This window comes from Lissotriton vulgaris, chromosome 10, assembly GCF_964263255.1.
Source record: "Lissotriton vulgaris chromosome 10, aLisVul1.2, whole genome shotgun sequence".
NCBI classification, from domain to species: domain Eukaryota; kingdom Metazoa; phylum Chordata; class Amphibia; order Caudata; family Salamandridae; genus Lissotriton; species Lissotriton vulgaris.
In genome coordinates this window covers 37,584,916-37,609,601 of record NC_141698.1, presented here as the reverse complement: position 1 = coordinate 37,609,601, position 24,686 = coordinate 37,584,916, and the positions used below count along the sequence as shown (strand labels likewise).

General features: G+C 41.4%; 1 protein-coding gene across 12 annotated transcripts in view; it reads right to left on the bottom strand.

The window, feature by feature from the left end:
* LOC147684447 (uncharacterized) overlaps positions 1–24,686 on the bottom strand; it is a 1,151,265-nt gene that overhangs the window by 31,202 nt on the left and 1,095,377 nt on the right. For 10 of the 12 annotated variants that reach the window (XM_086940377.1, XM_086940386.1, XM_086940376.1 and 7 more), the window contains 4 exons: positions 22,797–22,901; positions 7,003–7,104; positions 3,056–3,145; positions 841–924 (listed from right to left, as the gene is read on the bottom strand). In XM_086940377.1, coding sequence (XP_086796503.1) covers positions 841–924; positions 3,056–3,145; positions 7,003–7,104; positions 22,797–22,901 — 381 coding nt within the window. The remainder of the gene's footprint in view (positions 1–840; positions 925–3,055; positions 3,146–7,002; positions 7,105–22,796; positions 22,902–24,686) is intronic. The other 2 variants (XM_086940378.1, XM_086940381.1) reach the window with 1 other exon arrangement.

The window sequence follows — 24,686 nt, the reverse complement described above, 5'->3', positions numbered from 1 at the left end:
CACACGCTGGGCAATTTTCTTCTTTGTGTTCAGGTGACAAACACTTGTTGCATACTGTATGCTTGTCAGTATGCGGGAATTTGGAGTGGCATTGTGGGCACCTTTTAAATGGACTCCTTACCATCGACGAAATTCGCATGTGGCGACGATAAGGCCCAACGGCCCACGTCGACGACTGGATCAAGATGAAAAGTTTAATGGAGTCGAGTGGTACCGAGCGAGAACAATACCGTCGAGTTCGAAGGCCTTTTGGCCTTAGGAAGTAGTTAGTTTTGATTCCGAAGTTGGAGTATAGGAAATAACATCCGAACCCAAAGGCGGAAAAAACAATCTAAGGATGGAGTGGATGCCCATGCGCACTGTAGTCCAAAGGAGGAGTCACCTATCTCGTGATACTTCGAAGACTCTTCCAAGACAACAAGGTGCAATCATCCGGACCCAACACTAGGCGGCGATCTATGCTAAGACATTAATTCAGCAGCCAACATGCCTTGAACATATATTTTTCTATAATATTGTGTGGGTTATCTATATATGCACCTAGACTATATGTGTCCTTGTTGAAAATAGATGCTTGCTATTGCTCCTTTTACCTAACTAGTTTCTAGTCCCTACATATAGCAAGTCCATTTGTTCAGTAGGGGTCCCTATGTTTTTCTAAAAAGGAACAATGATGGGACCACATAACAAGAGTTACTTTATTGTTGCATTGGCTTATAATTATTGCATGGCATTAGATCAATATTTTGGTATTTACTATGTATTAGTTAATTAACCGACTGACAAAAGCCTTAAAAATGATCTCCTCCCCATGTGTGAATCTCAAGGTCGCCCCCTTACCTCAAGCACGCACACCTCATCATCTGGTGCGCTCTCCATACAGCCCTCCTTTGAGCTCAGAGAGTGTGGCTGATTCCTTAGAGCCTAAGAACAAAGATTGAAGGACAAAGTTTATTCTTTTTTCATTTATCTTTAATATTGTGTTTATTTATTAACTTTTTAATTTATCTTAATGGCCCCAACACACTACCTGGACTTGCCTGTCGGAAGGAAGTCTCAGCAATAACTTCACAAGAAGCCTATCATTTTCCCCACCAAGGTCTGCACTGGATGTGCAGCATGCTGCCCAATAGTATCCAAAGCGAAAAAACAATACCCACCCCAGGAGTGTTTGAGGTATAAGGGCAGCACAGCTACCAGAACTGCCTTTACGATAGGTATAGCACCTGACACAACTGCGTTAATACATACATTGCACTATGTCAGCATGCCTATCCAGCACTGACTTTCCTGGACAACACAGTATTTCCCACAACATTGTTTGCGCGCGAAGTGTAGACAGTGGCGGCTTCTCTGCTAAGGTGGAGGAGCGTCGCCCCACTGCTTTGCAGCAGTGAAAGAAAGGAAAAATATAATGATAATAACTTGATGTTATTAACATTTTATTTGTTCCTGCTGCATCAGCAGGGGGTCGGGATGGGGCGGCTCTGCTCACCAAGCAGGGCATGTGAGGAGTGGTGGACAAACTGAAGTGCGCATGATGATTTGGCCAGCCATCTCCGGCCGGCCAAACAGTCATGCGCACTTCGCATGCTCTGCAGCCTGGTGTGGAACATGCGCAGGCCCCCAGTCCCCGTCAGAACTCCGAGCTCCGGCACCAATCTCAACGCTGCGTTTCAGTGTTGTGATTGGCGCAGGGGAGTCTAGCTGCTTCCTGTTTGGCCAACACTGAGGAGAGACGACATGGGAGAGAGCAGTGAGGAAGTAAATGTCTTTTTATTTTTTTTCACCGCCTTAACTCCTTGCCCTGCCACCAGATCTGTGCTGGCCGCCACTGAGTATGGGGCTTACGTCAGCAAAGGCTGCACTTACAAAACGATTGCACCTCACAATACTGTTTGCAGTGAAACAGATCACTAACAGAATATCAGAAACAAAAATATCGTGTGGACAGAATATTGTGACAAAAATATCGAGGAACAAATTATAGAGAAAGTAAGTGTAAATAGGTAAGTGTAGATTTCCTATTCTTAACTCATCTACGTATCTTAAAGATATATATATATATATTGTCATGGAACATACATGTGAAGTTATATATAGCAAAAACTTACCTGTAGAGACTTACCTTCACAATATTTTTGTCCTCAATATTCTTGACAAAAACGTTTGTCCCACACTGTTTTTGTTTCTGATATTCTGTCTAAACACCAGTAAAACACAGCATATCTATCTCTCCTCCATGAATACCACCTTGCCAAGAACAACATTATAAGGCATACCATATGTGCACCAACTACAATAAAGGATATCATCCATCCATCCATCTGTAAAAGCACTGCCCAGACTTTCTATATTAGAACAATCGTACTGCACTAGCACCGCCTACAGAAGAAGGTGAGCCGAGCTGCACATCCTAGACTAGAAGAATAGAACCACCAAAGCACTGACTATGGTAGAAGAACAGGACAGCCCTTCTAATGTCTACAATGGAGGAATAGCCTGGACCAGCACTGCCTTCACAAGAGGGACGCCACCAAAGCACTTTCCGCACAATACGGATATGACCATCCCAGCATTGACAAAGATAGAAGCAGAATACCACAGCAACACTACCTATATTACAAGGCTAACACAATCATATCACTGCCTACACAAAAAGAGTATTGACAAATCAGCAATACATATACTAGAAGTACATCACTTCACCGGCTTTGTCTATGTTAAAGGGAGAACACAGCAGTTTTGTATAACAAGACCGCACCAATACAGTCTTAGCAGGAAAGTCCAACCCCTGCACTATCTGTAAAAGTAAGATAGCACAGTTCCTGGACGGCCCACATTGGAAGGGGAGCAATGGACCATAACTACATATACTAGAGGGATAGCAGTGCCTGCGCTAGAAAGATGGTGCCACAACATGAAGGTCTACACTAGAGGTTTACTATCTCCCCAATAAGACTGTTACAAGAACAATAGCATCACACCAACAGTCTGGTTGAAGGATAGGTCAGTCTCATGTGATTTTCCCATGCCTAATAAGGCTGATGCTCACCCGCACAAATTCGCCATCCAGGTCCAAAATGCCGGCATGTTCGGTCGAACCCGCCTTTATTTGCAGAGTGAATGGACAACCTCTTTTAGCCTGAGGAGAAAGCACACATCAAAGTTACTCAGGTGAGCTCAACAGTTTACCATATAATTGAATATGCATCTGCTTAAAAAAACTGTTGTACAACCCAACCTCAAGACAGGATCAAGGTCAGCAAAATCAGCATAAGCCCACTTTTTGGGATGCTGATACTTGTGTTTGTGACAGTGTAAAACCCTCGAGAACATTGGGGGGACAGCAGTGGGACAGTGAAGAATCACAGCTTGCTTTTGGCAAACAATGATGATTACCATGGTCTGTTTTTTGTCCTTAAGTACAGGAAGAATTGTAATGACTGATGACATGTCATTACATGCCACACTACCAGCCACAAAAAAAGACTCTAACAAAGGAGAGGAAAAATATGACTTCCACAATCCCACTACCAAACGCCTTAAGAAGATGTCATTTTCGGTTACTTGGAGATTTAAATATTTAACGTTTGTATTATTCCACTGGTCACATTTGCTTTTGAGTGCAGAAGGATAAAAAAAGGCAAAGCTAGATTTTAGTGAGCAGAGGAGTAAAGGCAAATCATGGTGGGGTCACAACATGTCACACAGAGGTAAAAGAAGTGATAAATACTGGTGGCCAGGCGACTTCAACATATGGAGTGTGGTGATATTGAACAGATTATTTGTAAATATTTTGCACTGGTGCATGATCCTTGCTATTTATCATGATCAAGTTATTTTTCAGGATTTTGAGAACTAAGGGCATAAGGAAGAAAGTCTTGCTTTGCAATTTATAAATAGCAAATCTATAGAAATCGCTATTAGGGAATTGCTAAATGATATGTATGAAACTGTGTATTCCTCTAAAAGCAATTACTACAGATTTACATTCGCAAATAAGAATTGCAATTTAGAAAATCACAAACTTGCTATTTCCTAATAGGAAATCACAAATTAGGATAAGTCTTTTTTCTTTAAGTTTTGGTTGCAAATGCAGCCATGCCTTCACCCCGTCATTCACCCGACACCCTCCCATGCACAGAACAGCACAGAATTTTCCCTTCTCTCAGCACACTGGCTCTGCTGTTCATTCAACCCTCACTGCCTTACCCCCACTCCAGTTTACCATCATGTGGTAAATCAAAGCGTGCTTGCCCTCAAATGAATCAGAGAGTGGGGGTGTAAGTACTGGTGTGGGTATGCCAATGGTTTTGAGAATGGTAGTGTGGAAGTTGGAGTGGGTGTATGTAAGGTTATATGGGGGTGTACGTTAGTGCAGCACAGATTCTGTGTATGATGCTATCAGTGAGGTCATTTGAGATGTCATGAGTGATGTCACTGATCATGTCATGAGTGATGTAATATGTGAGGTCAAAAGCAGTGCATTGCGGGGGCGCGAATTATAGTTCGCTCAGCTAACTATAACTGCTTAATTTATCTGGTTTTGTACAAGTGAAATGTCAGCCTAACTGTAATGTCCCTGTAACCTTTGTTTTTTTCACTGAATTTCTAAGTTTTCTTAATTCTATTTCCTAACTATAACTCCCCTGTAACCTTTGTTTTTTTCAGTAAAAAATAATAATAATATATATATATATATATATACATATATACATATATATATTTATATATGCGTGTATAGATATACATATTCACTGAAAAAACGATTAAAGTGTCTTTTTTATAACACCTCAATGTATGTTAAAAACAAAAACTTGGAAATTCACCTAAAAGAACAGTTACATTGCAGTTATGGTCAGGAATTAAAAACGAAAAGACACTTAAATTCCCGGTCTAGGGTTAGGATCAGCACCCATAACTCTCACACAGCCATGCAAACCATACTTCGCATACCAAAGGCAGTGCTCCTGACCCACCATTAATTAAAAAGATACAAATACAAATGGGGTAAATCACCATACAGATGAGATTACACAGTCATTTAAGGGGCAAGGTATCTTCAGTTGTAATTGAGATGGGTTGCTACTGGGCCGGTTGTTCATGTCCTTAACCTCAATAAAAAAAAACGCTAATCGATTTCTAAACAATGAATGTAAAAAACTTTAAGGTAATACATGCTAGTGAGTCTCTTCCAGGTTATATTGAACATGCTTTCCTTATTCGTAATTCCCTTAGAGCAGTGGTGCTTAGCTTTTTCAGTTATATGGACCCCCACTTGATCATTATTGGAATGTTTGGGCCCCCCGCCCCCACCCCCACTGGGTTATTTTGGAATCCAGGGACCCAGTCTAAGCAATTGTGATGATTTGAGCTGCAACACAATACACAAACATACAGGCACATGCATTAATCAAATACACAGACGAATTATGAAATATGTTATAAACTTCACAGACAAAAATAAAGGAAATCACACGTTTAATTTAAAATGAAAGTTGGAGCTTTTTTAAATCCAACTGAGGCCCCCCATTCACCATATTGTTTTCTGTTTGATGCACTTGTACTGAATGCTCCAGCAAATTGATCTGAGAATGCCAAATGCATTTTTAGGCTCCATTTTCAAATTCCTTCACATTTACAGAATGTTTGAAAATTCTCAGTTTTCAATTTTGCTTCTTTATATACACTTTCTTAATTTGTTAATATTATTTAATTTTCATAAGAGGTCGAGGATCCCCTGAGTAGGTGTAACCACAGGTTGAATACTACTGCCTTAAGAGTGTTTGGAAATTCTGGTATGTAGTGCTTTTGTATTCTTTTCATGGAGCATACTATTCTTGTACAGTGCATACTTTGAACTGAGTCACCTCCAAGTGTTTATAACAGGCCATGACTGAAAGCACTGGAGTTGAGGCTGAAAACATTCAAATGTTCTCACACTGCCTGTCAGTGGATCAGAAAGGTGCTCAGAATACATGGACATCCAATTCTTGCCCTTACTGAACACAGATATACATATATATATATTTAAAAATTCACTTAAAAAAAAAAGGTTACAGGGAGGTTATAATTAGGAAACAGAATTAAAAAACCTTACAAATTCATGGAAAACAACAAAGGTTACAAGTCTTTTTCCAGTGTACCTCCGCATGTTAGCAGATTTCATGCAGAACAAATGGACTTTGTGGAAATTCTGCACCCAAACAGGAGGCCACTCGGAAATTTCTTCCGTAAAATCTACCATTTAAGTTAAAGATTTTCCAATAGACTCCAAAAGCAAACATTTAGTAAGAGATTACACATGAACAACAAATAATAACCCAAGTCTGCTTGGCAGAGTAGGGATTTTTTGACCACATTAGAAGCTAATTGCTCCAAGCTAAAGGTATTAGTACTCTTAGATTTAGGTTCAAAAGACTGAGAGGACCTTCATTATAATCATAACAACTCTTTTTTTGCAAGTTTCACAATATTCTTACATTGGTCGCTTTCCACAACAAGCTACAACACACAAAGGTGAAGTTGGAGAAGGTGTAAGTAAGTATATGCTACATGGAGCTGGCCTGAAGGAATACAGATCAGAAATGCATTTATTAAAACATTTTTGTAAATTGTCAGTTATTGTTTAGTGCACAGTTGGTATAGTTTTGACTGTGGACTCTACAAATTAGCCAGTGTTATACTTGCTTACAGCTCCCTTTTATGTCTTCAAGTGATTGATATCTCAATAATCGTCAATTACATCGAACAACTTCATTTTTAAAATATGGTAAAAGTAGAAAACGGTTTCCCTGTTTCCTAAATTGGCATGCATTCTATTGCTACTATAGTCATTATAAACTGAAGTGACAAAAATAGAAACTGCAAGATGCAAAGGATCATGTCCTTCTAAGGCAGCCAATTTTCATTTGAAATAATGAACATGGGCATTCATTTTTATCCACATCCAAGTGTAACCTACATGTTATTTTCTAGTGATATTAGATTTATGTGCACCTCTTTCACCAAAGCCTTGTATTCAATGTAGTCATCCAGTCTCTTCAGCAATACAAAAGCAACTTTAAGGTTCTCATGATCTTCAGTGTTCAGGTACCTTTCCTGTGGGAGAGAACAGACTTCTTGATTTTTATAAACCATCTTTCTTGTCATTATGGAATAGTCTATAAGCAGTGCATAAGTGTACATACGACGAGTTGCAGCCCAAAACAGAAAACTAAAGTCTGAATAATAGGTGTTAGTTAACAGACTTGACAGTCTAGTTAGAAGGGCACCACAACATACATTCTTAATAGTTATTGACAAAGGTAAATCATTGTAAGATCAGACAATAAACGTGTAACAGCAGAATGACAATCATTCAACAAAAACCATAAACGCTGGAGGCAGAGAGGTGGGCAGTGTTATATGCTGAGCCAAACAGGTAAGCAGACAGAACACTGAAACTAGATGCAAGCGAGAAAGCATCTAAAAGCTTACTATGGTTGACGGTAGGAGATAAAAAATGGGGTAAGAGAGGTGGCAACAAAAGCTCTAGAAGAGCAGCAGCTCAGATGACAGCAGATCTAAACTATAAACAGGGCATTCGATTAGCACCTTGTAAGAACCAGGAAGAGCGCTCCACCTGGAGTTTCCTGCAAGGGCCCAATGCTATAAGTAACCAAGGACATCCGTTGGAGCCTTAGAAAGAAATAACATAACAGATTACCATCTCTGGGTTCCTCTGCTATGGTGAGTAACAGATTATCCCAGTCAATAGCGATCAGTTTGCGCAAACGATTTAAGGGTAAACTGAAGCCAAGCATGTAATGATGGAGGCACAACTGCTTATTACGTTAGTTAGTGATAGATCATTTGGCCTGAGGTAAGGCAAGGTTAAGGAAAAGAGTGGCAACTTTATTTATTTTAGTTCCGTTACGGAGCCCCAGAGCACAAACCTTCAGGGTATTCATGTTGGATAACACTGTCAAAGCGGGAAACTTGTCTACCACCTCGGACCAGTAGCCCACCAAGGACAGATAATCCCATAACTTGTGGTGGAAGCTAGCTAAGTGTGTTGCCCAGCGAGGACAGCAGGTGATGTGGAAGGAAAGATTTTGTAAATGTAAGCCCTTTGTAAAATATTGAATTGCATGTACTTGAACTTGGCATTGCACCATAGAGTATTCAGGACTCCTAAGACTCTCTCACTCCTTGTCATGAAGCTTTCAACCTAGCTCAGCCTCCCACAAAGAGGCTGTAGCAATGGTTATATGTGTGTGAATGAAAAGCCCTGTATAACCAGCTGATCCAGCTTCTCCCTCTTCCCACATTAGGATAAAGTCAGAATCAGAGCATGTATGTCTGATTCTGTGTTCACAATGTTCCACTTAACTAAGAAGGCTTAACTAAAATCCAGTATGTGAAGAACTACCTTCTATGCAAGTCAAACTATTACTGGAGTAGTTTGTCAAACAAGAGGAGCTGATCGTCCTGAAACAGATCACCCAATGACATGTCCATCTAGTGCACTTGGTGGCCAACCATTAGGTGTCCAAGATGAGTATGGAGATAGCAGGGGTATAGGGTGTAACAGGGTGAGTGATCAGCAAGCTGTGGAGGAGGCAGCTCAGTTCAGTGTGCAACAGTTGGGGAATTCAACATCCAAACTCCTTGCCTGTGAGAAGAAGCTTGCACAACTATCCAAAGTGCAGAGGGGAAGCATCAGAGCATGTTTCTTCCAATGAAAGCCTGAGAGCCAGCGGCTTATCAACTGGAGCAGGGCTTCTAAACAGGATTGCTCCAAATTCCCCCAACCCGTCCACCTTCCACCTTCCCCTGAGGCGCAGCTTAGCTAGAGTAACCCTACGCCAGTTACAGTGCTATATTAACTCTCCAAGCTGAGTTTCCAGCTATTGGCAACATTTTCTCATAAGAAGAATAGGGAGATTGCTAAAATTGTACAGACGGGGAAGTATCACCATCTTGGATAAGGTAATGGGCACCACAACAGAGAGGAGGAGAGACGTCTCAGAAGTTATTTGGGCCCCGGCAGCTGATTCTACCTCAGTGAAATTACCATCTTAGAGGTCCTGGGCATCATGCTATATCCTAATTCCCAAGATGCGAAAGGAGACACTCTCCCATGTGATTGGTCTACCGCCCTAGTCAAGACAAAGCAGATTAGCATCAGGGTGCAGTGAGAAAACAGGCAGGATTTAGACCAATTATCTTCCAGACCAGAAAGAGAGCTGAATGCCTGAAGGGTACAAGCTTTGACCCCGTGATCGCCCACAGCATGTCTGATTTAGACCATGATGTCTTTAGCATAAACAGATACTGCATGAGCCCTATCATCTAATAAGATGCACACAAAAACACTCAACAAACTCATCTTAACAGCCAGTAAGTCATTAGCAATTGCAAAGAGGAAAGGGTGTAGGGGACACATCTGTTGACTGCTCCTTCTAACCTCAATAGAGTTGGGGATCAACTTGCCCATCTGGACCCTGGCAGTAGAGCTTGTGTAGAGCAGCTTGATCATTCATATAATGTGCTACCCAAAGCTGAATTAAACCGAGACTGTGAAAAGATACTCCTAGTTAAGGATATCAAACACCATTCGAGGTTCAAGGAGCAGGAAAGCTGGCTAAGGTCACACTGATGGAGCTAATGTTCAGGGACGGGCTTCTCCTGAACACAAAACCATTCAGATCTATGTGGATCAGGTTGTGAAGTCTCTTTAGCACGTAGCCCGCTAAACTTTCGCTAAGGATTTTGTACTTAGAGTTCAGGATAGCTATCAGTCGGTATAAGGAGGGAGTCAAGAGGTGCAGCCTGGTTTAGGTATTCAGTATATCAGGGCCTCTCAGTAAGTAACGACTGCAATATGCCCTGCTTCATGACAGCAAGACAATTTTGGCACTAAAGCCTCGGCATAGGTCTGCCAGTATTCTAATGAAAATGCATCAGTTTCTGATGACCTGCCAGGAGTTAGCTTGAATTTTGGCAGGAGATAGGGGCATCTACTTCTTCATTCCATTCAGAGTGGCTCTGAGCAATGGCAGCTCCCTGAACACAACCTCTATTGACACATCTTTGCTCTTGGCCTCGCCTTTTTGGAGCAACCCATAGCACTCATAAAGGCTGCATGAATTTCTTGTTCAGAATCCAGGGCAGTTCCTGACACGGTTTGGACTGATTCAATAGGTGTGTGCATATTATCGCAGTTGACGAGCCATGCCAAATGTCTGCTTGCCCTGTCGTACTCTGTGTGAGATCTGGTGGTACAAGCTTTATAACCTAAACAACACAGCCGCTCTGATAGAACGGCTTGTTCTTCACGCACAACCCTAAGGGAGTCCAGGAGAGGGGGTCCCCACTGCCTTAACTTACATTTGAACATGGGAGTCTTCAACTCTGCACTGCTCATTTTCAGGGTTGTTGTGCAACCCAACCCGTAACATGAATGCAATTATCTCATGTGACTACTTTGAATGCCTCCCACTAGGTCTTAGAGGAGGATGCTGTTACCTTGTTCTCCTTCAAATAATCATCGATTGTTTCAAAGAAGCATAAAATTCCATGTTCTCCAACATGGAGCGCTGAAGGTGCCACAAGGGAATAGGAGGATTGACTCAATCCCAAGTCAGGCCCACTAGAGGCACAGTATAAGCTGTGTAGTCTGACTCAAGGTTGCAGAACCTCCACATGTCTGCCATGGACCATTGTGCCAGCCAGTGTCCCAGTGCCTTTGCGTTGTGGAAGGTCTGAGCCTGCAGTAGCAATGAATGCAATCTGTCTAGTGTGGTGTCTAACATGCAATGAATGTTGCCCCCTATGATCCATGGAATATGCACCTTTTTAGCCTGCTATTCAGATAGCCAGTGCATAAATGTGTGTTGTTCTGCGTTGGGAGCATAAATAGCTGTCCTTCATCAAGACAAATAAGCCATCCCTGTCAAACTGTACTGCACCCATTTAAAAAAGGACCCCTGCCATAGCCTCGATTCCCCCCCTGCCCAGAGCAGGCTGAAAAATGAGTAAGGAAGGCTTGGTCCTGCCAATGCATATGAAGCTTGGCCTCTTGTGTCAGAGTTAAGTGGGATTCTTGTAGTAGGGTTATGTTCACCCCCTGTGATTAAGGAGAGAGCAGATTTGGTAGTGCTTACTCACAGTATGCATCCCCCTGATGTTCCACGTGATCATATAAAGACTACCTGGTGGTGAGCTTGGCTCAAGTACCACTGTCATCAAGAAAAAGTGTCACTGCCTCCGTAGTGGTTGAGCAAGTAGCATAAGGACCCACCAATCCCTACCAGTGGTAACCAAAACAGTAGAACAACAATACTAAGGACAGAATGTAAACTGTCAACTGTCCAAGAATACTAGTGATCTACGCAATTGCATTTGGTTGGTTGTTATGCAGCCAGCGACAAGTAAGGGTCTTGCCCAGGACTCCCATGCACCCCGGACATAACTCACACTTAGGGAGGCAGTGCTAGCAAGAAATATTACAGGGCTGCCTAGCAGTGTGCGCAGAGTTGCCCTAAAACGGGAACATGGGGGGATGATTCTAAGCACAGCATTGCCAAGCACTTAGGAAAGGAGTAGAGGAAGCGAGCAAGGGCATTGTGGCATATAAATCAGAAACCTGTAATCATCAAACCAGAGCAGCATGTTATAGCCAATCCAGTGGAGAACCCCTCCATCACAGGAGGTCATTGGCAGCCTGAAGGGTCATTGCTGGGTTGGATCATAAGTCACGGATAGATGACAAATGGAAGAAGCTGTCTTTGCCTGCAAAGGTATCAGCTGAGATGGAAGCCGGGGTCTCTAACAGGTTCCTTGAGGAGGCCACTTTGACTAGAGCTGTGTGTAGGCTTACCAGGACCTGCTCCCACGGATAAGTGATGCCAGAGAGAAAGCCCCACCAGTTTTTAATCTGGATCTTCTGCACTTGTGTTTAGCCTTTTAATGCTCCAGTTAACAGCAGGGCACTAAGTCTGTCATGAGGTGTCTTGCCGCTCAGCACACTCCTAAGCCAATGCATCCTGACCTGTCACAAACTTCACAGGAAAGAGCAAAAACATTTCAGTCCTATCTCTTTAAGCTTTATTGACCCTCCTAAAAGGAATGCCCATTGATGTGGGACAGTAAGCATAAAATCAGGGAGGACTACGTGTTGGAAACTGTATATTTCATGCCAACCATTCTGTCTGGCAGCTTTGAGTATTTATCTCTGTCTTAAAAAGGCATCAGCTTGGTAAGAATCAGCCTTGGAAGGGTCCAATGAGCTCTTTCAATGGAGAAAAAAGTTAGAACGTTTGTGAAGCACCAATGTGGTCTTGATGAAGTTCTTCAGAAATTTGACAATGTCCTACCCCCTGACATGCTACCCACCTTGATGTTGCTGTGTCATGAGCAGCCCTCCACATCTTCCGATGATCAGTCCATGAAGGTCCATCAGATCCTGGAGCAGCTGCTGCATCAAATGTCTGTTCTCATAGCACTCTTTCAGATAATGTGATCTTTTCAGCCATCCATTTTTGTTCGGCCTGCAATAGGCCAAGTATAATGGCAACAGCATCTATTATTGCTGTAGTTGTGACAAAAGCCTCAAGGATATATGTGCAAAATCAAATTACCTCTGACGCAATAAATTAAGCAAACGTGTATCTTCCCATACGATTTTTTAATTAACGTTGGGATATATACGTATATATTTTTTCATTTTTCTTATTCAAAAACACCGGCATAATCAGCAGGAGAGACGCGCAAGTAAAAGAAATACGGGACGCTTTGAGGCCGCAGCGCCACACGGATCGCCACCCCAAGAGACCTGAGGGAGGATTTCGCTTTGCCCAAACCAGAAAACGGACCCTGAAGCATAACAAGGAAACAAGCTCACACCACAGATAAGAAGAATAAGGATTCCATCCGTGCAGCCCACGTGGGCCCACAGAAAGTATTACGGTACACAAGTCCAGTTCTGAACATCCTTCTTCCCTCACAAAGACCTTCACTATAAGAAGTGCCACATAGAAGGTCGAAACGCGTTGGCCCCTTTCGAGAGAGGTTCCCGGGTGCACCGAGTTGAAATCAGGTCCTAAAATTGGACTTAAATCAGTCCCAAATCTAGGGTCTATTCTCGTGTTCTGAGACACCTTTCGGACCTCTCCCCTGGCGAGAAAAGCAGTAAAAGCTTGAGGACAGTAGAATATAGCAATCTGCCCTTGCCCATGTCTAGAAGTTAATAGGACTAGTTTTGGACGTAAAGTTCATTTTTGTATATGTACCTTTGAAGAATTTGTGTTTGTTTGATACACGTTTTGAATGTACAAAGCACTATGGGCTAGATGTAGGTAACTTCTATCTACCGACTCATAAATACCGAATTTTACCGATTCGGTATTTATGAATCAGTAAATATGAAGCAGGGAGATGTAGGTATATTTTAATCTGGAATTACCGAATCTGTAACTTTCGGTATTTACCGAATCAGTAAATACCGAATCCTGCAAGGGTGCAGGGGGTGTCACTTTGACAACCTCTAGCACCCCAAATACAGGCATGTGTGACATGTGGCACACATACATGCCCTAAGGGCATGTCTGTGTGTCACATGGCACAGGTGTGCATGCACAGATGTGCATGCACACCTGAATTCGGTATTTTACCACCCAATTAGATTGGGTGGTAAAATACCGATTCTTAAGGGCCTGTGACACTCTTAGGAGTGTCACCTACATGTGGATTTACCGAATCGGTAAAATTACCGATACGGTATTTTACAGAATCGGTAAATTTACCGATTCTGTAAAATGATGGCCCCTACATGCCAAATCCTAAATACCGGTCGGTAACGGCCGAAATCGGCCGTGACCGACCGGTATTTTCTCTCCTACATCTGGCCCTATATATTTAAGTTGTTTCACTGTATATAATTGTCGGACACACTGTTCCTTGGAAACAAAGAGTTTTTTTCAATGTTTAACTGTATATATTGAGAACATAAGAAAGTTTGGGTCTAGCTTGCCCTATGATGGGTATGATTGTTTTGCAAATTGAATAAGAAAAATGAAAAAATATAAATGTATATATCCCAACGTTAATTAAAAAATCGTATGGGAAGATACACGTTTGCTTAATTTATGGTGTCAGAGGTAATTTGTTTTTGCACATATGTACTTGGATTCCAGCCTCTGACCATTCCTTAACTGAATCAATCCCCTTAGTTAGAAAAGCCTCAAGGATGGCATCCATTTTGTCCACCGCGTATCTGCTAGAGCCTCCACTAACAGTTGAGTGTCTAGCTTAGCTGACTTGAGTTTTTCCTTGGCACCAAAATCCTGTGGTGAACATTAATTATGGGTGTCACCAGCAGTCGAGTGTGAAAGGATGAGAGCGAGACTGCGTTCATAGAGTACGGTCCCGCATATGGGAACAAGTTGTGAGTAGTCGCTGTCAGGCCCACTTGCCACCCATGGCCACATTCAGCAGGAATGTAGCTAGAGGCCAAGAGTGCGAGCATCCAGATCTCGTGGGTGGTACAGGCCATCACAGCAAAGCAGGCTAAGAGTCTCCGGCATTAATAAGGCAGATACACTGGATCCATGTTGAGACTTATCCCCAGCACTGTGCCCTTGCTGCAGTCAACTGGGTGCCCAATCGTAGAGGTATTCCCACTAATGCCTGTATTGGCCAATCCGGGCCTCCCTTGTGACAGCAAAATGGTAAGCAGGGCCCCCAGTCCACTTCTGTTCAGGCACCAGTGTTCATCCAAAGGATCTTCAGCTCCCTGCGGGTGAGTGACTCAGTCTTCAGCGGAGGTTGGAACAATATAGTAGGAAGCGGATTAGTCTCATATCATTCCAACCACAACCCTTTGCTGTGGTGCTCACCCTATTATGAGGCTGGGGCGATAACAGCAGGCTAGTCCATCCAGGTAAGGTAGCAGGCACAAGCTCTCACCCAAGAGCGCGCCAAATTCCAGGACAAGTCAAAATCTGCCACAGAAGGCCTTTGACCACCTGTCACATCAATTCCAGGGCACAGAAGCTGAAACCTCCAGAAGGCAGGTCACGGTAGATGTCAAACCGTCGCAGGCCCAGCAATCCCCAGCGTGATGACATGCCACTGTTGGCGCTCCAGGCCAACAAACCGACATGACTCAGCAGGAACGCCACAGTACTCAAGGCCCACCCTCTACCTGGGCCACATGATCTAGTAGTCACCCTGTGCCACTGAGGCACTTTGCACTCCTGTGAGGTCTTCCACCACTCATGTCTTCTTCCAGGAATTTGCTAGAATTGTGATGGATACAGTCAGAGGAAGGCAGGCTCCAAAAGCACTGGACGGGAACTGTCCTAAATTTCATCCACCATCTTAGCCACCATGACCATTCCCCCGAACAGAGTTCCTGCTATCAAAAGATATTTAAAGGTTTCATCAAGTTGCACAAAAATCTATCTGCTACACCAGTCAGAAAACAGCAGAAAAATAATTCTAACATTACCATGATAATGTTCTAACACTTTGAGAACTTGATTGCCATAGCAAGTAAATATCAATTGGAACACAAGGTACCGGCAAAAGAGACTCAATTACTTTAGCCTGGAGCATGGATCATTGATTCTACATTTCTGAAAAGAACGCATTAAAAGTTAAATCAAAACGTGGTCCCCATAAGGAATATATGGATTGGATTGATGTTTTTCTACAATATCAAACTGAAGGTTCTGTGGAAGTTGAAAACAACACACAAAAAGTTTTACTTGCCACAGAAAGAAAGTTTGCCTACAGAGAAGTTGAACAATGATTTACAAATAGCAATCAATACTAGTAGCAAAGGTGGTGTGATAGTAAGTGACTAAGGGCCAGATGTAGGTGGCCCAATACTGGTCGATAACGGCGAAATTACCGAATTTCGGCCATTACCGACCGGTATTGGGCATTTGGGATGTAGGTGGCCTAAATTGCAAATTCAGTAATTTACCAATTCGGTATTTTAAGGAATCGGTAAATTACTGATTCCTTAAAATACCGAATCTGTAAATTACCGAATTTGCAATGTAGGGAGCACTCAAATGAGTGCTTTTCACATTTTAGGATTCGTTATTTACCACCAACTATAAGTTGGTGGTAAATAAGGAATACATTTGAAAATGCAAATCTGTGCATTTTCAACTGTGCCATGTGGCAGACATACATGCCCTTAGGGCATGTATGTGTGCCACATCTGCACACAAGCACGATTCAGGGGTGCAACAGGGTGTCAAAGTGACACCCTGGCACCCTTGAATGTGTCCCCCATTTTACCGAATCGGTATTTACCGATTCGGTAATTGCCATTCATTCCTATGGGCCTCCACTGATGATGGAAATTTAAGACTGAAATATACTCACACAATCAAGTCAGAAATAAACTGTGCATATTGACAACTGTTGAACATAAAAGATTGAATAATAACATTGATTGACTGCAAAGCAAAACCACTGAATTACATGGTTGAAGTGGTAACCCTTTAAGTTTAAAAAGTTCTCAAACATGTATGAAGCTACTGAAGACATACAGAAACTGCTCAGAAACAGATGTGTTGATGGACAGGTGTACAAAAGTCTTTTCCCAGTCACAAAGCCTGTGATTCCCAAAATAACATGGTTTGCAATACCAAAACAATTTTTTTACAATGTACAAAAACACTTTTACAAGTTAGAAAAGTCTTTCTGATCCCTAAATGGGATATTGCAACCGTCTTTGAATATGCATTTTTCAATATTGGTGAGCAGTACCTCATCTGCATTACAAAATACAAGTCAGGTTGCAAAGGTTGGTGCACGGTTTCTAGCCACCATTTGAGACCACCCCATTGATGAGCACTATATACCTCGGCGTGACAAAGGGAAGCTGAACATATTAATTAAGTACAAGGATGGCCTGAAGAAAGTGCTCCAGGTCACTGATTCCAAAGTGCTAGCAAGAGGAAACCTCTTTAAACTTGAATACAAAACGGTTAACACCCTATAAGGATAGCAGTGAGTTTATTTCCTTTCCACAGAGCAATATTCAGAATAATATTACATAGAACTTGGTAACATTTTCACATTAAATCCAATCTTAAACACTCACCAAGGAGGTTAGCACTCTCGAGAAATAACGTAAGAGCAGTCCTGCAACTCAAAGGCTATCAGAAACATCGCATTGATATTTCCAAATTGTTAAACTGCCAGCCCAGAGTTTGCAGGAGCTGTATCCTAGCATTTGTAAATGTGAGCAGTCAGGAAGAAAAATAATTTGCAAAGAATGATTTTGAGAATTGCAATTTTTACTTTGTGGTCTACATCCTAAAGCCTGCTTGCTATCCCATTTAGTTAGAGAGCACAATATAACAACATTCAGAAGAGGATACAGGAACATGTGAATAAAATGCATAGAAGTAACTAGTTAGATTTTGGCCCATATGAGTGAACCAAGGGCCAGATGTATCAACATTACATTTTGCGAGTCTATAGTAGCGAATTTTACCTATTCGCTATTATAGACTCGCAAAATGCAATGTATATAGGAATCTGCTAATATTTGGCGATTCCTACACATCCCTTATTTGCGACTTGCAAATTTTGAGTCGCAAATAAGGAATGGCTTACTATTCATTTCTGTGGGCCAAGAGGCCCATAGGAATGAATGGAATTGCGTGCAAAATTATTTGCGAGTACCCAATAGGTACTCGCAAATTGTGCATGCAATTTCAAGGGTGCAAGGGTTCCTAAAGGACACCCTGTTGCACCACTGAAATCTGCATGTGTGCACATGTGGCGCACATATATGCCCTAAGGACTTGTATGTATGCCACATGGCACTTAAAAAAATTCTAAAAAGTGCATTTTTCAAGGTAATTGCAATTTACCACCAACTTGAAGTTGGTGGTAATTTGCGATTCCTTATAGCAATATCACAATTTGCGATGGCTACTAGAATAGAATTTAGGGAATCGCTAATTGCAATTCTCTAAATGCTTGCGCAAAATAGGGAATCACAAATTATGTGATTCCTTCCTTTGCGAGTAGGTTTATCTTTCCTACACTGCACACAGCTGAATTGTGATCTCAAGCGTTGCAATTCTGCGAATTTCAGCGTTTGCGATCGTAATTTAGCTTGATACATCTGGCCCTAAATCTTTATCTATTTGCAATCTGGTTGTGAAACAGTAGAAACTTGAGGGGGGAGTGCATAAAACAGTGGGAAAGATAGTCAGAAACCTTAAAGCTGAGACCATATTAGCCAAATGGGCTCAATCTGGAGGAATGGCAAATCTATTTTTGGACAATTTTTATTGATATAGATATAATAGCTATATATTGCCCTACGTGCCCAGAATACTGGAGAAAATAGTTTTGCCTCCAATGTCAAATAATTACTAATTAGCTAATCAGTTTCTAGCTCATTTCTGGTAAGTAATCTGACACAGCTATGCACTGGAACTGGCCAGTTTCCTCAAAGGACACACACTTCACAATGTAAACAAAGGAACCGGCATCTCAACCTGTCAGCTGTGATCTACGCAGTCAACCAGAGTACTTGGCTTGATCGCTTCTCACTAAACCACTTGGGCAGACAATCCAAACTCTGCATGCTTAAAGTAGTTCCATGACAACCGCGACAATCAACTCCTTAAGATCATTCACAGTTCGACTCTTGTGGTGACTTTAAAGAAATTTGCTCGCTGCTGTAATTTTCAATAACTAAATACCTCCTCGCATATGCCTCCTCAGTGACCTCAGTCATTTTTAACATTTGTATGTTGATGATACACAAATTTGCCTTTTACTGGGGATTCCCTTTTCACATTTTCAATATGTTTTGCAAGACATCAATCAATGTAGGGATAGAATAGATTAAACAGATTAAAGCAGAATGGTGTCAATACCAGTGTCATTACAGCAAGCTCTGACATCTCCACAAGTCTCCTGCAGTGACTCATAATTCACCAACTTTATTTGACCTTCACACACAATTACCTGTAGAATGAAAAACCTGGGTGTGATCCAGGATAGCAACCATAATATAACCATATAGATCAATGCCATCAACAAAAGTGGATTCCACACCATACCCCAACTCAAAAAATACCTTTTTAATCCTTCCTACCTCAACAAATTAATTGTTCACTTTCTAAATAACTCCAGACTCATCAGTGCCAGTGACTATTCTTCTCATCTGCCTATAAACTCACTCAACTTCAACTTATACAGAAAATCATGGCCACCTGACCACTGGTTTTAGTACAGATTTTAAATATGTCTCCACTGGCTACCAAGATGGGATTCAATTCAGCATTCTATACTCTAAAGAGTACTCTAAAGAGCCACTCATGTGAAGAGCCCATTCAATTTGCATGGGAACATCCCTCCACACATTCCTAAAAGATACTTTAGATCTGACTTCTTTTCCTTGCTATGTATCCCTCAGCCCACATTTAGCACTAGTAGTGATTGCAGATTTTCTGTAATGGCTTAAAACTTGTGGAACTATCTCCTCCTGAAGCCAGGATTCTTACCTATGTTAATCTACAAACCCTGCTGTTAAGCACTCCTTCTTTTGGTATTTACTATGTTTTCTCCACACTTATTATCATTCAATTACTTCATGTTTCTTTTTCACCCATTTTTTTACAAGTCTGTCTTCTCCTCTAAGGACAAAGATCATCTTATTTGAGATACACGTTACAAATAATGTGATGGAAAAATAATTACATGTCATATATTCTGGAATCTTTGGCAGTCATAGTGGTGCATGGCCATGCTAGCAACCTAGCTGGCTGCCCAGCTAGGAAGCTCCGGCACTGGCTGCCTTTCATTCAGTGACAATTGACAAACATAAAGTGGTGGAGTGGGTAGAGGGGGTGCGAATGGGCGGGGGCAATATTAAAAAAAATTACTTACCTGAAGCTGCTGGCCGCATCGGTGTTCTGCCGCTTCCTGGCCCCAGCAGGTACTGGGGAAGCATCAGACACTCCCTGTGCAATTCCTAAGCTGCTGCCATGCTAGTAACAATAGCATGAGAACAGCCCAGGGATTGGCCTGAGCGGGCTGGTTTAATGCTCGCTTAGGCACAGGCAGTCTGTGGTCTTTTATATGTCTGATTGGCCGGCCTAAGACAGTCGGCCAAACAGACAAGCGCTCTCAGTAGTGTACATTTACCACTCCTCCTCCCATGGCCCAGCCCCGCCCCTCCCTATAAACGCTGGCTCAGCCAGCAACTAAAAAACAATTATAAAATATTGTTTTATTTTTCAGCTGCTGGCTCCAAGTCAGTGGGGCGACACTTCCCTACCATTCCAGAGGAGCCGCCGCTGCGTTCACTGCCAGGTTTCATCATCATCCGACAGCCCCAGACGATCATGGTGGCCAAAAAGGGGACCACAGGCCACAATGGCCTGTCTCTGCCTAGAGGCCCCATGGCTCTGCAGTTCTGATTCATTCTGCAGCACGACTCCGAGGAAGAAGGACCCGTTGTCAAACCCGCAGAGGCGGAAAATCAAGCCCGCTCCGCGAAAAACGAGAAGCATGGACTAGACGTCAAGACAGCCGCTGACGTCAGTGCAGAACCAGTACAGGTCCTGAGGAGAACCCTATTAATCATAAGGGTTCGAAACGCGTCGACCACCTTTCCCACGTATCTGGTCTACATCTTTTGCGTTACAAACAAGTTTGTGTACCACCTTTCTAAGAAGAGTACTCTTATTCAGAAATTGAGTTGAAAAGACTTTAGGAATATCTCTCTAAAAAACGCCAAGGGATTCATCCAACTGATTTATGACCGATACGTGTTTTCATGTATTTTTGCCTTTTTGTATCTAGTTGTTGTTTGCATCGTTTTACTGATTATTGTGTATGCATGTGTTTCGTATGATTGGAAGGCCATGAATGTTGAGAGTGTGTAAATAGTTCTCTACATGTAATTGTTGTTCACTGCACATATATATATACAAAAAAACTGTCGTTTTTTCCATGCACTAAAAAAACAATGTGTTACTTATAACAAAAATATTTTTGAAAGAGGAATAAATTCCCAGTTGCCAAATGATTTTGCAGGTTGTTTATGCTTTATTCTGAACATCCGTTTAGACTTATCCTTGTTTGTAAATAACCTTTCTCAGCAGTGGCGCTTGTGTTGCTTTCTAGTAGAGGCCCCATGGCGGCAGAGGCGGCGGATAAGCCTGAGGCTGAGGCTATTGAGTCTCACTGGGCTGCTCAGCCAGCCTGCCCCATGCCTTGCTGCATACTAGTCGCTGTGGTGGGGAGGCCTGGGGGGCTCTTGTAACTCATTTCATGTGATAAATGTCATTCCTTTGTCAGTCATTAATGTAAAAGCGTTCATATCCTAAAAAATGCAATAAAGTTTGTGTTAAAAAAAGTCAACTATTGTAAAAATTTGCAGTTGCATATAAGAGAGATTATTTTTTTCTAATTCTGAAGTGTGATGGAGACAAAGATTTTGATAGGATCAAAACAAACCAAGACACTTTACTTGTGTGACGAATAGGCACTAAAACCAAATTGCCACTCATTGCTTCTATTTCATATTGGTTTAGCAGTAAAACTGCATGCATGATGCAAATTGAATAGCCATTTCAGAGGGACATTTAAAAATAAAATGTGTACTCTGTACATAGCAGAGCTTTAACACTCTATGCTTTATTCCTATATTTGGGACACTATGTTGCAAAACGCACCACTGGACACATGCTACAACCCTAGCATTCGCCTGCTGAATGGATAGAGATCATGTGCTACACTTGTCCTTTATGTTGTGCGTTGATTTTTCACAAATCCTGTGGCTTAAGTGATGTAACATTGATAGCAGCACCCACACTCTGAAAATTGTTCCATCACCAATGGTTATGCTTCTAGCTTATACTTGCAAAGCCAGTGAAATCTGTCAGGTATAGTATACAATTCACGCTATCATTCATGTTACTCAATCCACCCACTCAGATAATTAAAAATTGTTGTTATCCTTGTCAAATAAGGCAATTAAGAAATAGTTTGTTAAATACCAATGTGCCACTTTTTTGTAGTTCCACTGCAGTCGAGGACCTCTTCAAGGCGGGGTATTATTACCACAGCCTGATATTGATCGATGAAGTGGAAAGAAAACAGTGTCCCAAAAATCTGAATCTGTTTCATTTAAAAGGGTAGAAAGACCATTTGAATTAGAAGTTCATGACAACTGAGTTTTTCTAACTCAATTCTTAGCTTGATGATATTGCATAATGGTGTATTGCGGCACTGATGTATATAACCTTCATTTGTCTCTTTTTCTATTGAACTCTCACTGAGGCTACCATGTACACTTGCTTCAAACTCAAGGAGCTGTGTTTTGTTTTAGAGCCAGGGTGTATAATAAATGTTAGCCCCACACTCAAAGTGTAGCAAGCAAACTGTACCCCTTTGGGGTATTATGTGGCTTGGAAACATGATACACACACTCTATTGAACACCAATGGAAGGTAACTATTTCTTACACTACTTGTTAGTTTCCCTTTCCACCTCCTCAAATGTTATGCATGCTTCTTATTTGGACCCTTCCTTGTAAAAGAGGGAACAAAGCTGCCTCCTTCTTGAAGTGGGATGCCTACTTTACAATCACAAACTGTTGTGAAGAAGATAGTTACTGTAGGCTACAAAAGGTACTGTTCTTCTGTAGGACCCATTTTCCATTTCAAAATACTTAACATAGGCATTCATTTTTATCCACATTGAAGTCTTGAGTACATGTTATTTTCTAGTAATGTTAGAATTGTGTGCACCTCTTTGACCAACGTGGGGCATTCAGTGGTGTCTTCCAGTCTCTTCAGCAATACAAACGCATCTTTAAGAACGATCCGATGATCTTCGACATTCAAGTATCTTTCCTGTAAGAGAGTACAGACCACTTGATAATAGGAAATATTCAAAGGTTTCATCACTATACAGAGCAATGGATCAGGTAGACCAACAGAAGTAAAATGAGCCTAACATAACCAATAATGAGAATGGATCCAACAGTTGGAGAATTTGATGCTCTTACAAATCATTTTCAATTGGAGCATGAGGTACTGGGAAAGGGTGCTCACGTATAAAACAATGGAGAGTAGGATATTGATTCTAACATTTGTGAAAATAGTGGATTAAAACTAAAATCAAAATGTTAAATCAAAAAGGAAGACAATTTGTTTTGATACTTTCTATAATGCCAAATTGAAGGAACTATGAAAGTTGACAAAAAACACCAAAGTTAGATCCAACGTGATAATACAGAAACTGAAAAACAATTAGAAAAAATAGTAAGCAAGATCGATGACAAAGGTAGCAATGTAGTCATATTTAACTATGAGATGTATAACAGAGGTAAGCAGGCAGCTAAGTTACTCAAATTGGATGGAAACAGAGCTACTGCAAGTAGCATTGAATGACTAAGAACTATGATAGCTCATGAACATGATTCCAGTAATGTATGCTTTATATGCATTACTAATAGGCCCATTTCAAATCTTATTTATATTCTAGTAGGATCAGTAATTAGAATTACTAGCCCCGTGTAACGCGCCCGAGACTGTGCTAAAAAGAAATGCTACTTTGGATGCATTGAAGACTATGGCTTTATTTAAATAGAGATCATCTTGTAAGTAGGACTAGGGCTTCCTTTCCGTTTCTTCACTCTGGTCCACTGAAGTCCACTTCCAGATGATTCTGTCTTTCTGTGTTTTTTCTATTAGAGCTTTCACCCCAGGGGACCGAATGGCTCGGGCAGAAACAAATAACAAGTATGGGTAATTATACCTGATTCTCTGTTAGTAGTTTACTGTCTACTTCCTGAAGTTCTTTCTCGCTTTCCTCTAGTTCTCGCTTTCTATTTCTTCCCTTATCTTATTGTATGCCTTTAGGGTTTATTACTCTTGCCTGTTGCCTCAGAACGTAATTCTCTGTTTGCTCAGGTGAAGACAACAAGACCTGGAAACATCTCTTGTTCTCTAGTGTCTTGGCATTCGCTTCTGTTACCTGATAAAGTATGCCTTTTTACTATAAATCTCTCTAGAACTCTCCCTCTCGCTCACATATTCCTACACCTTCTGTAAAAATACAAATACAGAGTAATCATTTTTTACTTTTTTCAATTAGTTTCACAGCTTCCTTTCCTCCCCGTTCCCATTCAATATTTACATCTTCCCTGACTCCTTTGCTCCTAATTTCTTCAGCCAGCCTCATATACCAGATAAAGTATGTAGGTGAGCAACCCAATATACCCTTGCGGGCTCAGGCAATATGTGTTATAAGAGAAAGGGGGCCAGCAAGGGATTTTGTTCAAAAACTATTTATCAGCGTTCATAGGACCTGTTATAAGAATCACGGTTCCTAAAACTATTCTTAATAAATCGCTGTAGTGAATCAATAACTTCAATCAAAGAAGAAGAAAAACAGTAAATACAGTGTTACCACACTAACACAGTAAATAAATGCAAAAAAACAGGATTTTGTTTTGTCTGAAGATTATTATTTGTTTTCAAGACAAACAATATTTATAAAAAGGAGAAAAACATTTTTATAAAATAGGGTACATAAACAGATATTGATTAGATAATCAAGGTATAGGTTGTTTCCTCCTATGATATATCTAAACAGAAGTCCAGACTGCAGATACAAAATAACACAATGATTTC